This window comes from Brachycentrus maculatus, unplaced genomic scaffold, assembly GCF_059751285.1.
Source record: "Brachycentrus maculatus isolate JH-2025_06_01 unplaced genomic scaffold, ASM5975128v1 h1tg000190l, whole genome shotgun sequence".
Lineage (NCBI taxonomy): Eukaryota > Metazoa > Arthropoda > Insecta > Trichoptera > Brachycentridae > Brachycentrus > Brachycentrus maculatus.
In genome coordinates, this window is record NW_028280941.1 from 1,484,184 (window position 1) to 1,502,823 (window position 18,640).

The window sequence follows — 18,640 nt, forward strand, 5'->3', positions numbered from 1 at the left end:
GGGTGGGGGTCGACGAAAAGGTGTAGGAAACCTAACTACATGCTGGAACATCGAACCCAGGAATTCATTGTAAAACGCTGAGGTATACATACATATAAAAACCCATTAACTAGAATTTATTTAACAAATGTTTTATATTTAAAAAAAAAGTGATTAGACAAATAAATTAATGTCTTAGGGTGAATGTACGCTTTATTTTGGCATCTAAAAACTAAAATTTTATCTCTTTTCCAATAAAATAACATGTGTTAGGAATAATTTATGAGTTTTGATCAAATATGTCATAAAATGAATGAGTTTTATAAATGCTTAAGTATAATTTAAGCATTTATAAAAAAAATACCATGGTGAAACAATAAATACCCCTTGTATTTAAATAATATACATGTGCATACAAGTAATAATTAGTAGATTTTTGAAGTTGAGAAAATCCTGTAAATGTGTTTTATGACCTGATAACATTATATGTATTCCAGTGAATAGGTTTTACTGATAAAAATATTATTTTGTATGTATCCTTTAAACATAAAAAAAACATATTAGTAAAACTATAACATTTATTATAAAAAATGACAGCAATTTATGATTAAAATCTAGTCAATGTGTCTTCAATTCCCAGCAACATTGATAGAGACTTTCTGAAACAAAAATTGTTCAATCAATTTTATATGTAATAAATGCAAAATTTTATCCCAGGGTTGTTCATTAAATTTTACATAAAATATATAATAAACATAAATCTTAAATTAATACTGTTGAACTTGTTACCATTGCAGATTTTATTTAAATATATAATATATACCTTATTTATTTATAGTAAAAATATTTTTAAAAACTATTTGTGCATTTTATTTTATATTTCTTTATAAAATCAACTGACAACAGTCAAAATAGTTGTGAGTGACAAAGGGCAAATTTTTAGGAAATGAATTTTAAGCTTTATAACTTTGTCAGGTAGCAATGAACTAGTTTTAATGAACTAGGTTATTTGCGGATGATTAGTAAAGTAATCTTAGAAAGACCAAAGGTGGTTAAATCAGATCCAATGGATCTTTTAATGTTCTTTTAGCAATGATGGGAGGAAGAGAATAGATCTATAGGATCACCTTGTTATTAAAACTGATTACATCCAAGTATTTGAAATACTTGATCATATGTCAAGTTTTCATCGATCTTCTTCTGCTTCTATTACTAACATTCGCCTCATATATTTATTTTACTTTCTTTTTCACTCATTTGATTCACATACCCGACCCCTCTCAACACACCTTTCTTAATTTTATTGATAATGCTTATCTCTGCTTTGCATTCTTTCCTTATTTCACTATTGGAACATCTATCATATATCGTTGTGCCGTACACATGTCTGAGAGATTGCATTTAGATTGCGTTTAGTCTACTTTCATCCTTCTTTTACCAACTCCATGTTTCACTTCCATACATAAGTGTTAGAACCAGGACTCCTGCCCACACTGCCAGTTTAGTTTTCGCCGAAAGGTTTTTATTTGCTATGACTGGTGCACCATTCACTCTCTTCTCGGCTTTCTCCTTTCTATATCTTTATCAATATTTCCACCCCTAGAAAATATCAACTCCACAAATATACGGAATCATTTACCTGTTCCGAAATTTCCCCATTTACTACTATTTTACACCCAGATCTACATTTATCTCTTTTAAAAATCATGTCTTTAAGTTTGTCAACGCTCATCAGCCAAAAAATATACCTTTGACACCAGTTCCTGCAAATATTACTATCGGCAAATCATTGACTTATTGTTATTACCTAGTTATTGAGTGATAAAAATATAATTTCATTGATTGATCAGCAGTCACTTTGTGGTAAAATTAGTACTTAGTAAATACCACTTTTTCTTAAAACCTACTGTGACACAATTTTCGATGCATTCCGCATCATTTTCAAACACCGTGTGTGAAGCTAATTCCAAATTTTAGAGTTGGGTCCTTGGGACGTTGAAGGTCCCAATTTTTCGGAATTCGCTAACCATTTAATAGATAATGACCACAAATTTAACCACAATAACGTAGAAATACTAAAAATAATTTATTGGAAAAGCCATAAATTGCAACAAAAACCCATAATTAACAATATGACAATGACTAAAGCCTCCCCCCTTATTGTCTATGTTCCCACTGATAAAAATAAAAATTAAATTAATATATAAGAAACAGCTCCTACCCCCTCTTCAACCTTCAACGTCCCAAGAACCCACTTCTAAACAAGTAAATTCACTACCTGAGTAAAATCAAGAATTAAAATCATACACCTAAGTAACTTCACTGCTAACTTAGAATCATTGAAATGTATAAACTCATGCCTCTAGCGAGATAGCGAGTGTTTTTGCCTAGAGTTTTCACTCATGAATTACATGAAATTATAGTAACTTTAAACATAAAGAGTAAATCCACTCACAAGTAGGCATAGGCTATGAATCTTTTAAAGTTGAAGCCTGAGTAGGGACATGATAAACGGTGTTGCATAAGCCGTAGCTAGATTTCAGAGTCACTTGGACGTTAGGTAATTAAAAAAAAAAAAAAAAAAAAAAGAACCCACTTCTAAAATTTAGAATTAGCTTCACATGCGGTGTTTGAAAATGATGCGGAATGCATCGAAACAAGTGTCACAGTAGATTTGAAGATAAAGTGGTATTTATTAAGTAAAATATTAATTAAAAATGGATAAAATATAATAACAAAACGTCTAACTAACATCTGGATTAGGGAACATCTGGACTAGTGTCTCGATATCATCCTCGTATACTTGGCGGATGCAGTTCTCCTCCAGAGCGATAGCCGAGAGACAGTTCTTATTCCTGTTCCTTCTCTCTGCAACACTACTGCTTGGAGAATGGCAATACTTGGATGGCAGGTGCAAAGTCACCGCTGGTATCAACTTCAGTTTCAGTCTAAAAAAAATTAAATGAATGGGACAACTATTCCATAATCTGAGCATTAATGTTAAAAAGATAAATACAACCCCCCTTTATTATAACTTAACCCTTACTGGTCCAATGTTGAATCTCATTCGACATCGAATTTTTTCCTCTTAGGTCCCATTTTGGATGTTATTCGTCATTTTTTTCATCATTAGTATTATTTATTTAAATTCCTAGCTTACATTTTTGTCACTCGTATTTAATACAACATAATGTGGAGCAGAGGACAAAAGATTTATTTCCAATTGGAATGTAACTGTCTACCTAGATTTTTTTTTACATTTTGGGGGACCTGAAAGGGTTAAGCCTCTTCAACCTTCAACATCCCAAGGACCCAACTCTAAAATTTTGAATTAGCTTCACACATGAGGTTTAAAAATGTTGCAGAATGCATCAAAACACGTGTCACAATAGAGTTTTTTCTTTCTATTTTTACTTTTCATGATTTTATATCATAGTCAATGCAATAAGTAACATATTTTCTTGAATAAAAAAAAATCCACCAATAAACATGATTTATATCAAAATTATCAATGCTTTATTTCATGTTTTCTTTGCCAGCGTCATTACGATGACATTATACAAACTTTGTTATAAGTAAAATATTAGGGATATAACAGAAAAATGTGGTTTTAGAATTTAAATACAACCACATATGAAAATACAAGTGGGATTTTAGGAATAATGTCACTTTTTTTTACATGCACCTAATGTAAATCAAAGAAGTCTGCTCCTTCTAAGTTATTGACATCATCTCGCTGTAATATTCAAAATAATACCCTGGACTTTTCAGCAGAGGATTGATCCTTGTTTCTAGTGAATAATGATCAAGATAATGCAACATTATCCGTCTTTTGCATTTTTCTTATTCAGAATATGAAGAAAGTAAATAACAATAAAAATAATAAATGTACCTCCTTGGTGGTTTTGTAGATTTTTTAACTTTTTTTGGAGGCTTGGGAGGGGAGAAGTCTCCAGCAGATGAACCAAGTTTATACATCGATAGTCGTTGCTCTACAGAATAAAGTCTATGAGTATCAATGTCTTGTGATCAATCAATATAAAAATATATTTGAATCAGGTAATAACTTATAATGTTGTAAGAATACTCTAAAAAGGTTACTATCTTATTAAAGATTCCAATGAAGTTGAATCATTCTTAAATTTTGTTGAGAAAATGTCTAAATTAATATTTAGTTCTGCAAAAATAAACACCATTTTAATAAATATATTAACCGTTTGTCTTATGTGTTTCAATAATGATTTCCATTGGAAAAAGGTAGAATATTTTTTTCATCCAAATATACGATATTCAGATAGGTTTGAAAAGTACAATATAATAGCGACATTGGGCGACAAAGTCCACTACAGTCCACACGCATAGAGGCCCCCTGCGATAATACATTTGACTACCTCATAAAATAATGGTAAAATCATTTAAATTTATTTCTTCGCCACTTTGTCCAAGTACAAGCAAATCCGCAAAGGCTTATTTTTTTATTTAAAAAAAATATACTGTTGCTTTTAGATAAACGAAAAAGAATGCTATATTTACTCAGTGGTATCAAATGCCCATTTTTCAAAACCTTTGTGGAAGGGATAAAATCTGACTTTAGTTTCTTGTCAACTGCCGGCATCGACTGCTTTATTTTGAGGTCTGATTTGGTGGTAGCTTTAAGCTGAAAATAAAAATGAAGTTCGATGGGAACAAGAAACAGACAACATATTAAGATGCCGTTATCATTACAGTATCTCTCGAAAATGTAGAAATACAACAATATTACCAATATATATTATGATATATTGTCAGAGAGCAAGAGTCCAATCAGTAATCCTTTAGTGGAAAAGATCCTCTTCTCTTCTTAGTAGGCTTTGTATGAACCAATCATCCTCCCCTTAGGGATTATCATTGCATTTCAGTTATAACCAATGTTAATTTCAAGAATTACCACAGTAATTTGATAAAACTATCATCATTTACCTGAAATGCAATTGTGTTTCTTGAAAAATTCGTGACTCTCACTGGCATGTTTTTCTTTATAATGTTTTAATAAAAGGTTATAAAAATATTGAAATATGTCCAATAAACAATAAAAATTATGTTTTTGTTACACAATATTTGTACCAAAAAATAATAGTTGTTTTCAAGAAGATAAAATGAAAACCAGAATTTTGAATCTAGACTTCCAAATAATTTGCTTAAAATTTATTGTCAGTTTATAAAAATAAAAAGATTATAAATAAGTACCTACTTACATATTTCTTCATTAGGTGCCTATAGTGACTACCTATTAAAGTTCATACACAGAAGCCACCATCTTCTTGAGTCTGTCTCTGTCCCTTGCCAATAGAAAAATTACTTCCTCCATCATTCTCTTGTACAATGGATTGGAGAAGCTTCTTCTAAACTGAATATATTTATGTATATACTTTGTTTATTTTTCAGCGCCTTCTATATCACATTAGGATTATGTACATTCGGTAACAACACATCAACTGGTTTCGGTAAACCAGTTTTTGTATTTACATTGTGGCTGGACATTTGATCAAATATATTTTTGTTATTATTAAAATTGAATCATAAATCGTGTTTTGATTTATATTAATAAAAATGGATTATAAAAGTCTTCAAATAAAATGCCAGTTTAATAAATGTTTATCAAAATTATTTAGTGATAAATTTATGGATTTTATCATCTCTAATTTATCATTGTCAAAGCTGAAGTAATCTGTCAGTTAATTTTAATATCAAGGCGTGTATTTCTTTGCAATTATTTTCAATGTTGTTATTAATGTAGGTATGTATATTCTTATGACATACTCAAATAGTTAGATTCAGAACTATCTTCAGAAAGAGATAAGCGGATTTTTGAAAATAGGGATCAAGTTGTGGTAGAATGGTGGTAGAACTATGAAAATTAAACTTAGAGTAAACATTTTGAGTGTGTCCAAATACTTGTTCACAAATCTGGATTACCTCCAATTATAGGAGTTAGTTTTCATATTATTTTTTTGACATTTCATCAAAGATGAAGAAGAATATGGAAGTCTGGGCATTTACTGTGGGCTGACGTATATATATGTATTTATATGAACTAATTTCAAAACGTTGTTCTTGAATCACTAGAACTTCACTAGAGACATCTATTGATGAGATGAAAAGAATAATAATAATAAATAAAATAAAATAAAACTTTATTATATAAATTATTGGAGTCCATGACACCAAACACAAAACCACAACCTGACATTAGATTTGGTCATGCAAAAGTTTATATTGAATCGGTACAATTATTTGATATATAACACATACATATGAACATATGAATGTGTAACTGTATAATTGTAAAATTTAAGAAATAAAGTATTCTATGTAGCATAGTCGTTAAAAAAATTGGCACTATATTTTTTTTCTCTGAGATAAGATAAAACCACTTGTTAGTTAGTAAAAAATATTTATTAGCAATGATTTTGGACAGATAAACATATTGTCTAGTTTTATACAGGTACCTTATCTACTATAAAATCAAGAAGTAAATGCTTTTACCTACACCACTCCGCTAGATAATTAAGTTGATTGAAAAATCTAAGTTACCATTGTGCCGCTTTACCGTAGGGGCAAGCAAAGAGGATAGAAGGCCGTATCACTCTTTCTTTTCAAAGATTCATTGCCTTCTTGATATTCATGCATCTTCTCGAATATTCCCGCTGATTATTTTGACTCGTGACCTGACAACGCCTAAACATTTCAAGTACTAGATTATGATTAGTTTTTCTTCCTCCACAATAAAATTGAATGTGATATTTAAAGCATTTTTTAACATTTTTAATTAATGTTTTACTTAGTAAATACCACTATTAAGAAATAGTGTTATTTAATAAGTAAAACATTAATTAAAAATGTATAGATTTTACCACAAAGTGACTGCCAAATCAATTAATGGCATTTTTTAACGTTTATTAATAATTTGAAAAAGAATCTCACATGTATAAATAAAGGATTCTGCTATTTTATTAAAATTCATATGTGACATCTATGGTTGAAATTAACCATATATATGTCACATATCGCTCACTCCTTTCAAGAACGTCATAAATTAAAAATCACAAATTTTCAGTAGTGCATGTTTTCGGAATGCCCAGAAAATGTACTATATCCCAGTAAAAGAGACATATTTTTAACTTCGTATTTACCCGCTACAGGGCGGAAAGTGTGATTTTGCATTTTGAAGAAAAGGTAATGTTTAATTATTTTTTTAAATATACTAAATATTTTTCAAATGGAGAAAAAACATTCAGGTTTTACCTAAAAAGATCTGTTGCACAGTAAAAAGTGCAATAAGTGGCTTCATATTTATTTTTAATACATTGTATTATATTTATAAACTTCAAAAACGTTCTCCTGAAAAATCAAGTTTTTTGACTTTTGACGTTCTTGAAAGGAGTGAGCGATATGTAGTTTTTACCGAAAATGTGAATTGTGTAGTTACATTAAGCACAATATATAAACACATGTACAGTGGCGTTCAAAGAATTAGGGTAGCCAGTAGAGGTGGGTTATAAGGTAGGTAGTGGTTGGGTAAGTCCACATATGTCGTGTGTGTAAGTTAGGATAGGTAATGCTTTTCTGCCTATATGGAACACACGCCTCCCTGCACATATAAATGGATAAGATGGTGAATATTACACAGTGCAGAAAGCAATCACTTAAAGTTTAGATTCATAAACCAATCAAAAGCAGGTCTTAGGCCCTGTAAAAATCATTCCTTATTTTCATTCAAATAGAAAAACTTCTTAATCTATGTTGAGAAATTGATAAAATTGGTCATTTAGATTTGGATGGTTGATGGGAGAAGTCGTTGAGTTCCACGTCGATCATCTGTTTCAGGAGGGCTTCCATTTCCAGTTCTTCAGTCACCGTGTTTAGGGCATCTTCTATTAGCTCCTCCGAAATCCTGTGGAGTTAAAAGAAAGTTGACAAAAAAATAAAAAAACATTTTTTTCTTAATCAATAAGGTAATATCTACAACATTTTGAGTGTGTCCAAATACTTGTTCACAAAAATCTGGATTATCTCCAATAACAGGAGTATTTTTCATATAATTTTTTGACATCTCATCAAAGATGACGAAGAATATGAAAGTCTGGGCATTTACGGGGCTGACGACCGTCATAGGCTGGTTTAAGTGATCACTTTACACACGTGTAACATTAAAAATATCATGTGAAAATATCCCCTATCCTAACCAATCTCGAAACAAATGCCTTGTTTAAATTTTATTTTTTATTATTTCATAACTTTAATTTATAATTTACAATAATAACCCCTCATTGGGTTTTCCGTGCCTAAGGGCATATGTTTTTTCAAAATATTTATATATATAAAACTATATGAAAGAAAATTGATAATGACATGCAACACAAAAATACAGTGACCAATTGAAAATAAACATTTCATGAATTCATTTTGCAATTGGCGGTAATCGAACTCGCGACGTCAGTTTCGCGGTCGAGCGTCCTCCCAACTCTGTCTAATGTCATTTTAAAATAAAATCATGCATACAGCAAATCATTCCGAATATTTTGGTTGTTGTACATATCGCTCAATCCTTTCAACAACGTCATATAACAAAAAACTTGATTTTTCAGGAGATCGTTTTTAAAGTTTAAACGTATAATGAAATGTATTAAAAATAAATATCAAGCCACTTATTGAACTTTTTACTGTGCAACAGATCATTTTAGGTAAAACCTGAATGTTTTTTCTCCATTTGAAAAATATTTAGTACCTAGTATAAGTTGCCAAAATATTTTAAGGATAAAGTTGTCTTAAACAAAAATTGTCATGAATATGCTACTAGACAAAAGGATAAAATAAGACTACCATTATTGAAAAGAGCTGAGTCGCAAAATTGCTTGATGTATAAGGGTTTAAAAATGTATGATGAGATGCCTGAATGTATGAAGAATGAAAAATGTCTGAAAGAATTTAAAAATAAATGTCAAGTTACTGTAAGGAAATGTAAATATATAAAGATGATGTAAATGTATATAATAGTTTATATTAGTTTTAATATAAGCTAACTTAAGAAATAAATAAATAAAAAAAAAACCTTTATTTAAAAAAATTAAACAACACCAAATGCAAAAACAACACTTTCTGCCCTGTAGCGTGTAAATATTAAGTTAAAAATATGCCGCTTTTGCTGGGATAAAGTACATTTTCTGGGCATTCCAAAAACATGCATAACTGAAAATCGACGATTTTTTTTTATATATCACGTTGTTGAAAGGTGTGATAGATATGTACATGCAAATACAATGTTTTATTGAAGAACGAATTAAGTCCGCAATCCTTAAAAAATAATTGCATGCACAATGGTATGACACTGACGTAACCACAGAATGCGGCCATACCCACTGCATACAAGGAATACAAAATGCATTTATTGAAACAAAACGAGACTAAATATTATTATAATGGTACAATGGCGTGATGTGATACGACCGCCATATTAATAATATTAAGGGGATACCACGCAAACCGGCCGAATCACCGGCCGACCACCGGAGAGATGACACGTATTTTCACGCCTGATTTTTTTTAAAGAATACATATTGGATTTTTGAAAAAATATTTTTATATGTTTCTTTAAACACCTTTCCTTTCAATAACTCTTTTCTTTTCATAACCATATAATAATTTCGAAGTACGTACTTTTTAAATGCAAAAGCGGTGTTTTAGGGAAAAAATAATTACATGTAAATTCTAAATAAAGTACTTTTAATTTTTTTTTTTAGAGAAATATTTGTGTTTTTATTATTTACAAAAATACTTCAATTTCATACTATTTCTGTGAGCTTGAGCAACTCATTATTAGGAAATAGGTACCAAATTGTGGTAGAGTGGGTTCGAACCGATAAACTCTGACTCGAGAGTCCGCGACACTTACCACGGGACCCTAACCCGACGTTAATAACAATAAAATAAAACACTCTATTTATCATCCATTGGTCACAAGAGAAAAAGAAGACAAATGTCTCCAAAATTTTATTTTTATACAAATGTCAAATCGTAATCATTTTATTTTAATGACCTGATGATGGAATGATTTCCCGAAACCGGTAGTCATGAATAAGTGTTTATAAAAGTAGTATTACACAAATGAATGATAAGGAGACTGTTTTATTACCACACCACAAATTTATCAATGCTTTTAATATACAAAATACAATAAAATGAAATCAATCACCTCGAAACAAGTTCCCATGGCTTCTTGACTGAAGATTTTGCGTACATCGGACTATTAGCTATGTGTTTAATATAGTCCAATCTGTATTTATGAACAGCATCTTCAAATCCTCTCGGGATTTCTAACCCATTTGGAAATTTGACTTTCTGCGACGCCACCCTCGTCGGGATATGCGAAGATTTGCCGTCAACTTTCTTGCTTTTCTCAGCCAACACGTTATGTGTAGATTTTTCAGGTATTTTGGTTGGTTTATTGGAGATTTTCCCATCTGCGCGAGTGATTTTGTCTTTGGTCGTCGTGAGGTTCTTGGCATTTTCGGTGGGCGATTGGGACATCGAAGATGTTGGAGATTCATCGTGAGACAAAATCAGTAGTTGAACATTACCGGATGTGGTGACAATGTCTCCAGTAGACGCTGGTCTGGATGTCCTAAAAAAAAAACAATATGTATGTCTGTATCAGTGATGTGTGATTGAATTAACACGATTTCATCACAAGAAGTCGTTATTTGATTCCGTTTTTGGATTCGATTTTTTTTCTTCTTTATTTTAAATTCTTTTGCATTTCACAATATATAATAATTACATGTATAAAAATTTTTCAAAACATTAATGAAAAAAAATATCTTACAAAGGCATGGGCCTGTGTGTGGGTATACATTTTATTTTAAGTTTAATAAAGGGCACTGGCAAGAATACGTCGACATTATCAGAAATAAAATAAGATTAAAAGTGCTAAAATAAACTACAAATATTTGTTTTTAACAGAAAACAAAAATCAAAAAAATTAAAATGAAAAAAATTAGTAAATGCTTATGTACTTTATGAGATATACGTTTAAAAGACGAGGGTGCTTAGATCTGTTTTATTTTTTATTTTAATAAATAATTTAAGCAAAATTTAAATCGAAACAAACTTAGGTAATTAATGTCTAACATATAGTCTTTGTGGAATGAATTGAACAGTTTTGGAGCTGTGAAAAATGAGTGTCTTTGCGCGAGTCTTTCATTCAACGCATGCTTCTTCTCAAACACGTATCCGCACCCAATGATGTATAGGGCACCGCATCATATAAACGCAGTGTTATCTTGATCGTTAACGCATGAAGGAAAGGTGATCAGCCCTCCGCTTCAGGTATCAGTCCAGGGTAATATTGAATAAATATAAGGATGAAAAAATCACTCATATTTTTTCGACTGATCCGAGCTGCCGTGCTGATCATTACACTACGGAGGCGGACAGCTAGTCATTACAAAAGTTTAGTAGATCCTTAAGTATTCGACAGTCAAAAACTTAACCTGTAAAATAATATGACCCGAAAAATTTATGGATTCTCAACATTTTTGGTTGTCTCCAAATGAAAATGGCATTATATAAATTATTATAACATATTATGGATGTAACATCAACTGAACGTAAAATGGTTCGCGAAACTACAGTTTGTATGATTTCCATCTGAAAGATGAGCAAATAAATGTGTTTCGTTTCTCGGTACCTGTCACGAATTGCCACGCCGTGACTAGGTAGGTACCAGAGCGCTTTATCCAAGGGAACTCCATTACGCTACGGATTTCCTAGCCAAAACTAATCCTAATCTAACACCAACCGCTAAATAACACATATCGTAGTCGTACAGAAGAAAGTGACCAACTACCAAAACGTAAAATGCTCAGGAGGGCCATTTAAGTCACTTTTGCTTGGCAACAAAATAAACACCAACGCAGTTTGTCATTTTTAACGAATCAATATATTATACTTCCAAGTTTAAAATCCTTTGGGATTTTTTCAGGGCATTATTAAGCTAGTAAGATATCAAATAGTCAATGATCACGTTTTTGTAAAACAATGAACTTGGTCACTTTTTCCTGTATAACTACGATATCACCAATCAAACACCACATGAAAACATTCGTAGAATCGCAAGATCAAAAAGGCAAAAAAATATACCGTAGAACGGGGCTATATTATTTATATATTTATTGAATGGCTGAAGCCTTTAAGATATATATCGCTCACTCCTTTCAAGAACGTCATAAATCAAAAATCGACAATTTTCAGCTGTGCATGTTTTCGGAATGCCCAAAAAATGTACTACATCCCCAGCAAAAGAGGCATATTTTTAACTTAATATTTACCCGCTACAGGGCTAAAAGGGTTGTTTTTGCATTTTGAAGAAAAGGTATTATTTAATTTTAAAAAAAATAAAGTAGTTATTTTTAAAATGGAGAAAAAACCTTCAGGTTTCACCTAAAAAGATCTGTTGCACAGTAAAGAGTTCAATAAGTGGCTTGATATTTATTTTTAATAATTTGTATTTTATTTTTAAACTTTTAAAACGTTCTCCTGAAAAATGAAGTTTTTTGATTTATGACGTTCTTGAAAGGAGAGAACGATATGGCAAGTGCCCTAACAATATATATATATATATATATATATATATATATATATATATATATATATATATATATATATATATATATATATATATATATATATATATATATATATATATATATATATATATATATATATATATATATATATATATATATATATATAACCAGTAAGGGGGAAAGCGATTCTTAACCATAATTATTATTTTAACTTTACTACAAAACGTTTTTACATTTGTGTGTGTATATATATATATATATATTATATATATATATATATATATATATATATATATATATATATATATATATATATATATATATATATATATATATATATATATATATATATATATATATATATATATATATATATATATATATATATATATATATATATATATATATACACACAAATGTAAAAACGTTTTGTAGTAAAGTTAAAATAATAATTATGGTTAAGAATCGCTTTCCCCCTTACTGGTTAGATCCGCCCAAGGCCGGTAAGGGCCGCCTAGAGGTGTGACGTCACCGCCCACCTCTAGGGTACGGCAGGGCGGAGACGGATATCGCCGCTGTTTGGTCGATATGGCGTCATGCTGGAGAGGATTATATTACCTGTTTTATCACGTAACTAATAATAGTTTATCCGCACAAACATCGATATCGGTATTAAAAAAATAATCGATAAATTTGTGGCCTCGAATAGCCAAAATGTATATAAATACTACTTTATAAATTCCCAGAGGGGGGTCTAATAAATATAAGAAATTTTTTCACTTTAATATTTATTCAATATTACCCTGGACTGGTACCTGAAGTGGAGGGCTGATCACCTTTCCTTCGTGTGTTAACGATCAAGATAGCACTGCGTTTATATGATGCAGTGCCCTATGCACCATTGGGGTGCGGATAAGGGTCCGAATATATTTAGTATGAAGAAAATGAAAATATACATATATTTAGTATGAAGAAAATGAAAGTAGTAATGCAGTAAAAGAAGTTTAGAAAAGCTCGAATGCACACAGCGATCCATGGAAAGATCCATGCTTGGTATAAGCCTAAGGGACTAAGAAATGAGTAAATTGGGAGTAGAACCAGAATAGCGGATAACATGGATCGCATAGCAAGACTCAAGTTGTAATGGACAGGAAATGTTGGGAAACAAGACGCCACAAGATGGACTCATAAATTTTAAGATTTGGGATTAAGAGAATAAAAGAGGCGTCGGAAGACCCCAAAAATATGGTCCGACAACGTAGCCGCTGTGGGGGGTAGAAACTGGCTGCAAACAGCAACCGACAACAATATCGATGAAGAGGAAAGAATATGAAAGTCTGGGCATTTACAGGGCTTACGACCGTCATTATTTTCAACCGCAACGGTCGTAAGCCCTGTAAATACAAAGACTTCCATATTCTTATTCATCTATCACATTTTCTAAATCGCTCACTCCTTTCAAGAACGTCATAAATCAAAAAACTTGATTTTTCAGGAGAACGTTTTCAAAGTTTAAAAATATAACAAAATGTATTAAAAATAAATATCAAGCCACTTATTGAACTTTTTACTGTGCAACAAATCTTTTAAGGTAAAACCTGAAGGTTTTTTCTCCATTTATAAAATATTTAGTATATTTAAAAAAATAAGTAAACAATACCTTTTCTTCAAAATGCAAAAACAACATTTTCTGCCCTGTAGTGGGTAAATATTAAGTTAAAAATATGCCGCTTTTTCTGGGATATAGTAAATTTTCTGGGCATTCTGAAAATATGCACAACTGAAAATTGTCGATTTTTGAATTATGACGTTCTTGAAAGGAGTGGGCGAAATGTGGTTATTGGTTAGTGTTAGTTAAGTGTTGAAAGGTATAAAACTAATGTGAAATGATCGTATATGAAAATTTATTGATAATAATAAATAAAATGTAATTTTTAAAAATTATAGTTCATGCCTAGGAGCAGCTGTATTCCACAGTAAGTTTGTATATTATACGAGATTTCGTAATAAGAGTAAGTCAAACCGCTACCTAGTGTAATATCATTTATTCGATACCACGAATTACCAGTAAGGCGCGCAGTAAATAGGTGCATTAATTTAAATGAAAACAAACCATGAACAGTCTAGTATGTGGTATTAAATCAAAGATGGCGTCTTAACGACATAACTATCAACACATTGGAATGATTTCCTTCCCGAGAATTTCTCACATCTTCATTAGTATTATCCATAACAGATGCTGTGATGGAATACTCGTACATAAAAAGGATAGCCAAACTATTGATATCTCAAGAAAGACAGAGAAGAATATGTAAGCCTAGGTTAAGACTGGGGCTGCAAAGTAAGGGCTTACGATCTGTCATAAGATGGTTTAAGTATTCACTTTATACACCTACAACATTAGCCATTCTATCTATGATTGACAACCACACTACTTACACTGTTCTTTCTTCATTCATCCGATTCACATGCTCAAATCATCTCAACAAACCCTACTAAATTTCACTGTATAAAAATATCAGCCTTACATTCTTTCCTTTTATCACCATTCGAACATCTTTCACAAATAGCTTTTTCGCTCATTTATCTGAGAGATCATATTTCGACTGCATGGAGAGAAAAAAAAACTAATCACTAATTTTAGTCTGAAAACGGATATATCGGGTTTTGAAATAGAAAGCCAAATATTTATTTAATAATAACGTAAGTAATTTAAAGATACATTCGGCTATTCTAAACTCTTAAAGAAACATTAAGAGAGGATACCCTTACAAAAATTTACTAACAGCTCTCCTCTTTCCTCTTTGATATTGTTTTGTATTATTTTTCTTACTATTTTTTAAGATTCTATTTTTTTTGCTCAAGTAAAGGTGAATTGTTCATAAATAATGTCAAGCGCAAGTTAACTAAACGTAGGGTTTTCATAATATTATTCTAAGTAGATACTAAGTTTTAAAAAATCGCCTGATAATTATGAAAAATCATCGTTTATAAACCAACCGGTGAATACTGATTGAAATAAAAATAATCTTTAAAGATAGATTAAGTAATTCAACAGAAAAGTTTTCGAAAACATCCAGTCTTATCTTAAACTATAATTAATTACTATTTAAAGTTTAAATTGACGCAACTCATCCGATAATGATTGGTGATATTGACGATTTCGATATAGCGATAAAGAAACTTATATGGGATTACGAAGATTAGAAAATTTGGAAATCCCGAAAAAACATTGTAAACTGTATAGTATTATACATACATATATTAGATGTAAGTATATCTAAAATAATAGATTATCAGTTTTATGTATAGGAATATAGTTATTGAGGAATTTATAACTCTTTATCGTTGTAAAAATACTCTAAAAAATGCGTTCGCCTTCAAGTGATGATAATAAATAATCAATAATAATAATTAATGATAACAAAACTATACCAAATGTGCGCACTAATCGTGTTAAATTGTTCAAATATATAAAAAAAATATGACTATTAAAGGTATTTTTATTTATTCATTTTATTTCATTTGGGAATTGGAATTCGAGAAATACATCGTCGCAACGGACATGTCGCTCGCTCCTTTCAAGAAAGTCATAAATTGAAAAACTTGATTTTTCAGGAGAACGTTTTTAAATATTGAAAATATAACACAATGTATTAAAAATAAATATCAAGCCACTTATTGAACTTTTTACTACGCAGCAGATCTTTTTAGGTAAAACCTGAAAGATTTTATAGGTACCTATCTCAACTTGTTATATAAAAAATCTATCGTTCCTCTTTGTATGAAAGAAGAAAGTCTGAGCATCCCAGGGCTTACGACCTGGTATTTGGCTGGCTTAAGCGATCACTTTACACACTTGCGTAACGTTCACCATTCTGCCTATTATTAAACATCCATATTGCATTAATTATTGAAACCTGTATATATGCAATGATCTCAGGACCTTTCACAAGTCGGTACAGTATTCGATACATTTGGAAATGTGGCTGTTCGTAGCGCCAACAGTTGTAAAATTGGTGAATAATTTATTTAGCTGAGATACAAAATAATATTGATATATCATCCGCAGGAAGAATAATCGAGTGAAATGGAAAAACGTACTGTCTACAGATCAACTGTCATCTGTCAAATTGACGATCTGTAGAAACAATGTTGCCAGTTGAAAAACCCATAAAAAAATACCCTTTGAGCGCTTGTGCACTATACGGAATTCCACTGTCCGGCGGTCCGGTTTTTTTTCAAATAAAAGCGACTACGACAGTTTACGCGCCCCGTGATCGCGCACCGATCGAACACCGTTCCGGAGAAAGACGGACAAGTGCACAAGCACTATACAGAATTTTACCGTCTGGCACTTCAGTTAATGTTTATATATATATGTTTATAATTGTTCTTTATATGTTTATAATTGTTCTTTTAAATAAATGTATACAATTTATGTAAATTTAAAAAAATCTTAGTAAGGATGTCAAAAATGTAAAAAAAATAAATATAATGTGACTAGGGGCGTTTGTTCACTATACGGAATTTTACCGTCCGGCACTTCAGTTAGCGTGATAAAACTATGATTGGCTTGGATTGGCTTGTGCTTTTGTGCATCTTTCTTCGAATCGGTGCTCTTGATCGGTGCGTGCACACGTTGCGCGTAAATTCCATCACGCTAAACTGTCGTAGTCGCTTTTATTTTTCAAAACCAGACTGCCGGACGGTAAAATTTAGTGTAGTGCACGAGCGGCTAATCATCCGTTTTTTCATGCTAACCGGACTGCCGGACAGTAAAATTCCGTGTAGTGCACAAGCGCCCTTTTTGTTAGAATTTCCTTCAAATTTTTTATTCCGTTTACCATGTAGCGTGTTACGGCGCAGTTTGAGGAAATCAAGTAAATACATACATATTGTATTTCAAGTATTTGACCGAGTAAGAAGTCTTACAGCACGAAGAGAGTAGAGCCGTGTAACACATGCGAGCGGTGGGGGATAGTTTGGTGTTTGTGTGGAAGTTCGGATGTGTGGCTGTAAATGTGCGGCGCCAGGGAAATTGTGCAAGAAATGTTCCACTAAAAATACCGCCCATAAATTCCTGATAAATAGACGAGGACTGGAGGGCGACTGTTGCCAATATACATACTTTACGATCAAAGATGGCCGTATTCACTAAACGTGTCCAAGGTCTGAACGTTTCATGGAAAAACCTAGAAAAAATCTTTTAACCACCCTCATTAATTCCTCTCCTTTCCTTCTTCTTCCTACAAAATCATTTTTTTATATACCATACCCTTTTTTTATTTATTTTTTAATAGTTAGTATAACATAAATGTGGAATTGTTTAATTGACTTATTTTTTTTAACGTAACTATTTTCGTTAATGTAATGTAATGTTTATTATTGTTAATGTAACTTTTGTTTATTATATCATTTTTTATATGTAAAGCTGTACAATTCCCGAACAAATAAACAAAATAAAAATAAAAATAAAAAACATACAAAAAAAAGAGGATTCTTATCCCCTCTATCCTACAATGCATGTCCATCTCCACAGTGTAGTGGTTAGAACGTTTGGCCACCATTCCGGAGGTCCCGAAATCAATACAAATATATAAGTTCACAACATTTTGATTGTGTCCAGAGAGTGTTTTTGCCTAGAATTTTCACATATAAATTACAAGAAATTAAAGTTACTTTGAACGTATAGAGTAAAGCCACTCACGAGTAGGTATAAGATAAAAAAACTTTTAAAGTTCGAGACTAAGTAGGGCCATGAAAAGCGTTGTTGCATAAGCCGTAGCTAGATTTCAGAGTTAGTTAGACGTTATGTAATTTAAAAAAAAAATGGGTGTTTCCAAATCCTGGTTTACAAATCTAGGTTTCTCCACAAAGGAGTCATTTTTACATTTTGACATCTCAACATAGATGAAGAAGAACATAGAAGTCTGGGTATTTACAGGGGTTACGAATTTTCATACTGGTATAAGTGATCACTTTTTATACCCATGTCTGAGGAGATGCACGAATTTGGAAAAGGTGCAGATTGTCTT

At 31.3% G+C, this 18,640-nt stretch overlaps 2 protein-coding genes across 2 annotated transcripts; both read right to left on the reverse strand.

The window, feature by feature from the left end:
* Positions 1 to 543: 543 nt before the first annotated feature.
* Positions 544 to 5,125, reverse strand: LOC148307769 (uncharacterized). Its single transcript, XM_088262852.1, has 5 exons — positions 4,939 to 5,125; positions 4,513 to 4,636; positions 3,872 to 3,971; positions 2,732 to 2,927; positions 544 to 638 (listed from the first exon to the last, which is right to left on the reverse strand). Exons 1-5 carry the CDS (start codon positions 4,984 to 4,986, stop codon positions 609 to 611), a joined length of 498 nt encoding a protein of 165 aa, XP_088118978.1. The 5' UTR covers positions 4,987 to 5,125; the 3' UTR covers positions 544 to 608.
* Positions 5,126 to 6,449: 1,324 nt separating this feature from the next.
* On the reverse strand, positions 6,450 to 10,634 carry LOC148307770 (uncharacterized). The gene is made up of 2 exons (XM_088262877.1): positions 10,211 to 10,634; positions 6,450 to 7,912 (listed from the first exon to the last, which is right to left on the reverse strand). Exons 1-2 carry the CDS (start codon positions 10,543 to 10,545, stop codon positions 7,783 to 7,785), a joined length of 465 nt encoding a protein of 154 aa, XP_088119003.1. The 5' UTR covers positions 10,546 to 10,634; the 3' UTR covers positions 6,450 to 7,782.
* Positions 10,635 to 18,640: the final 8,006 nt, after the last annotated feature.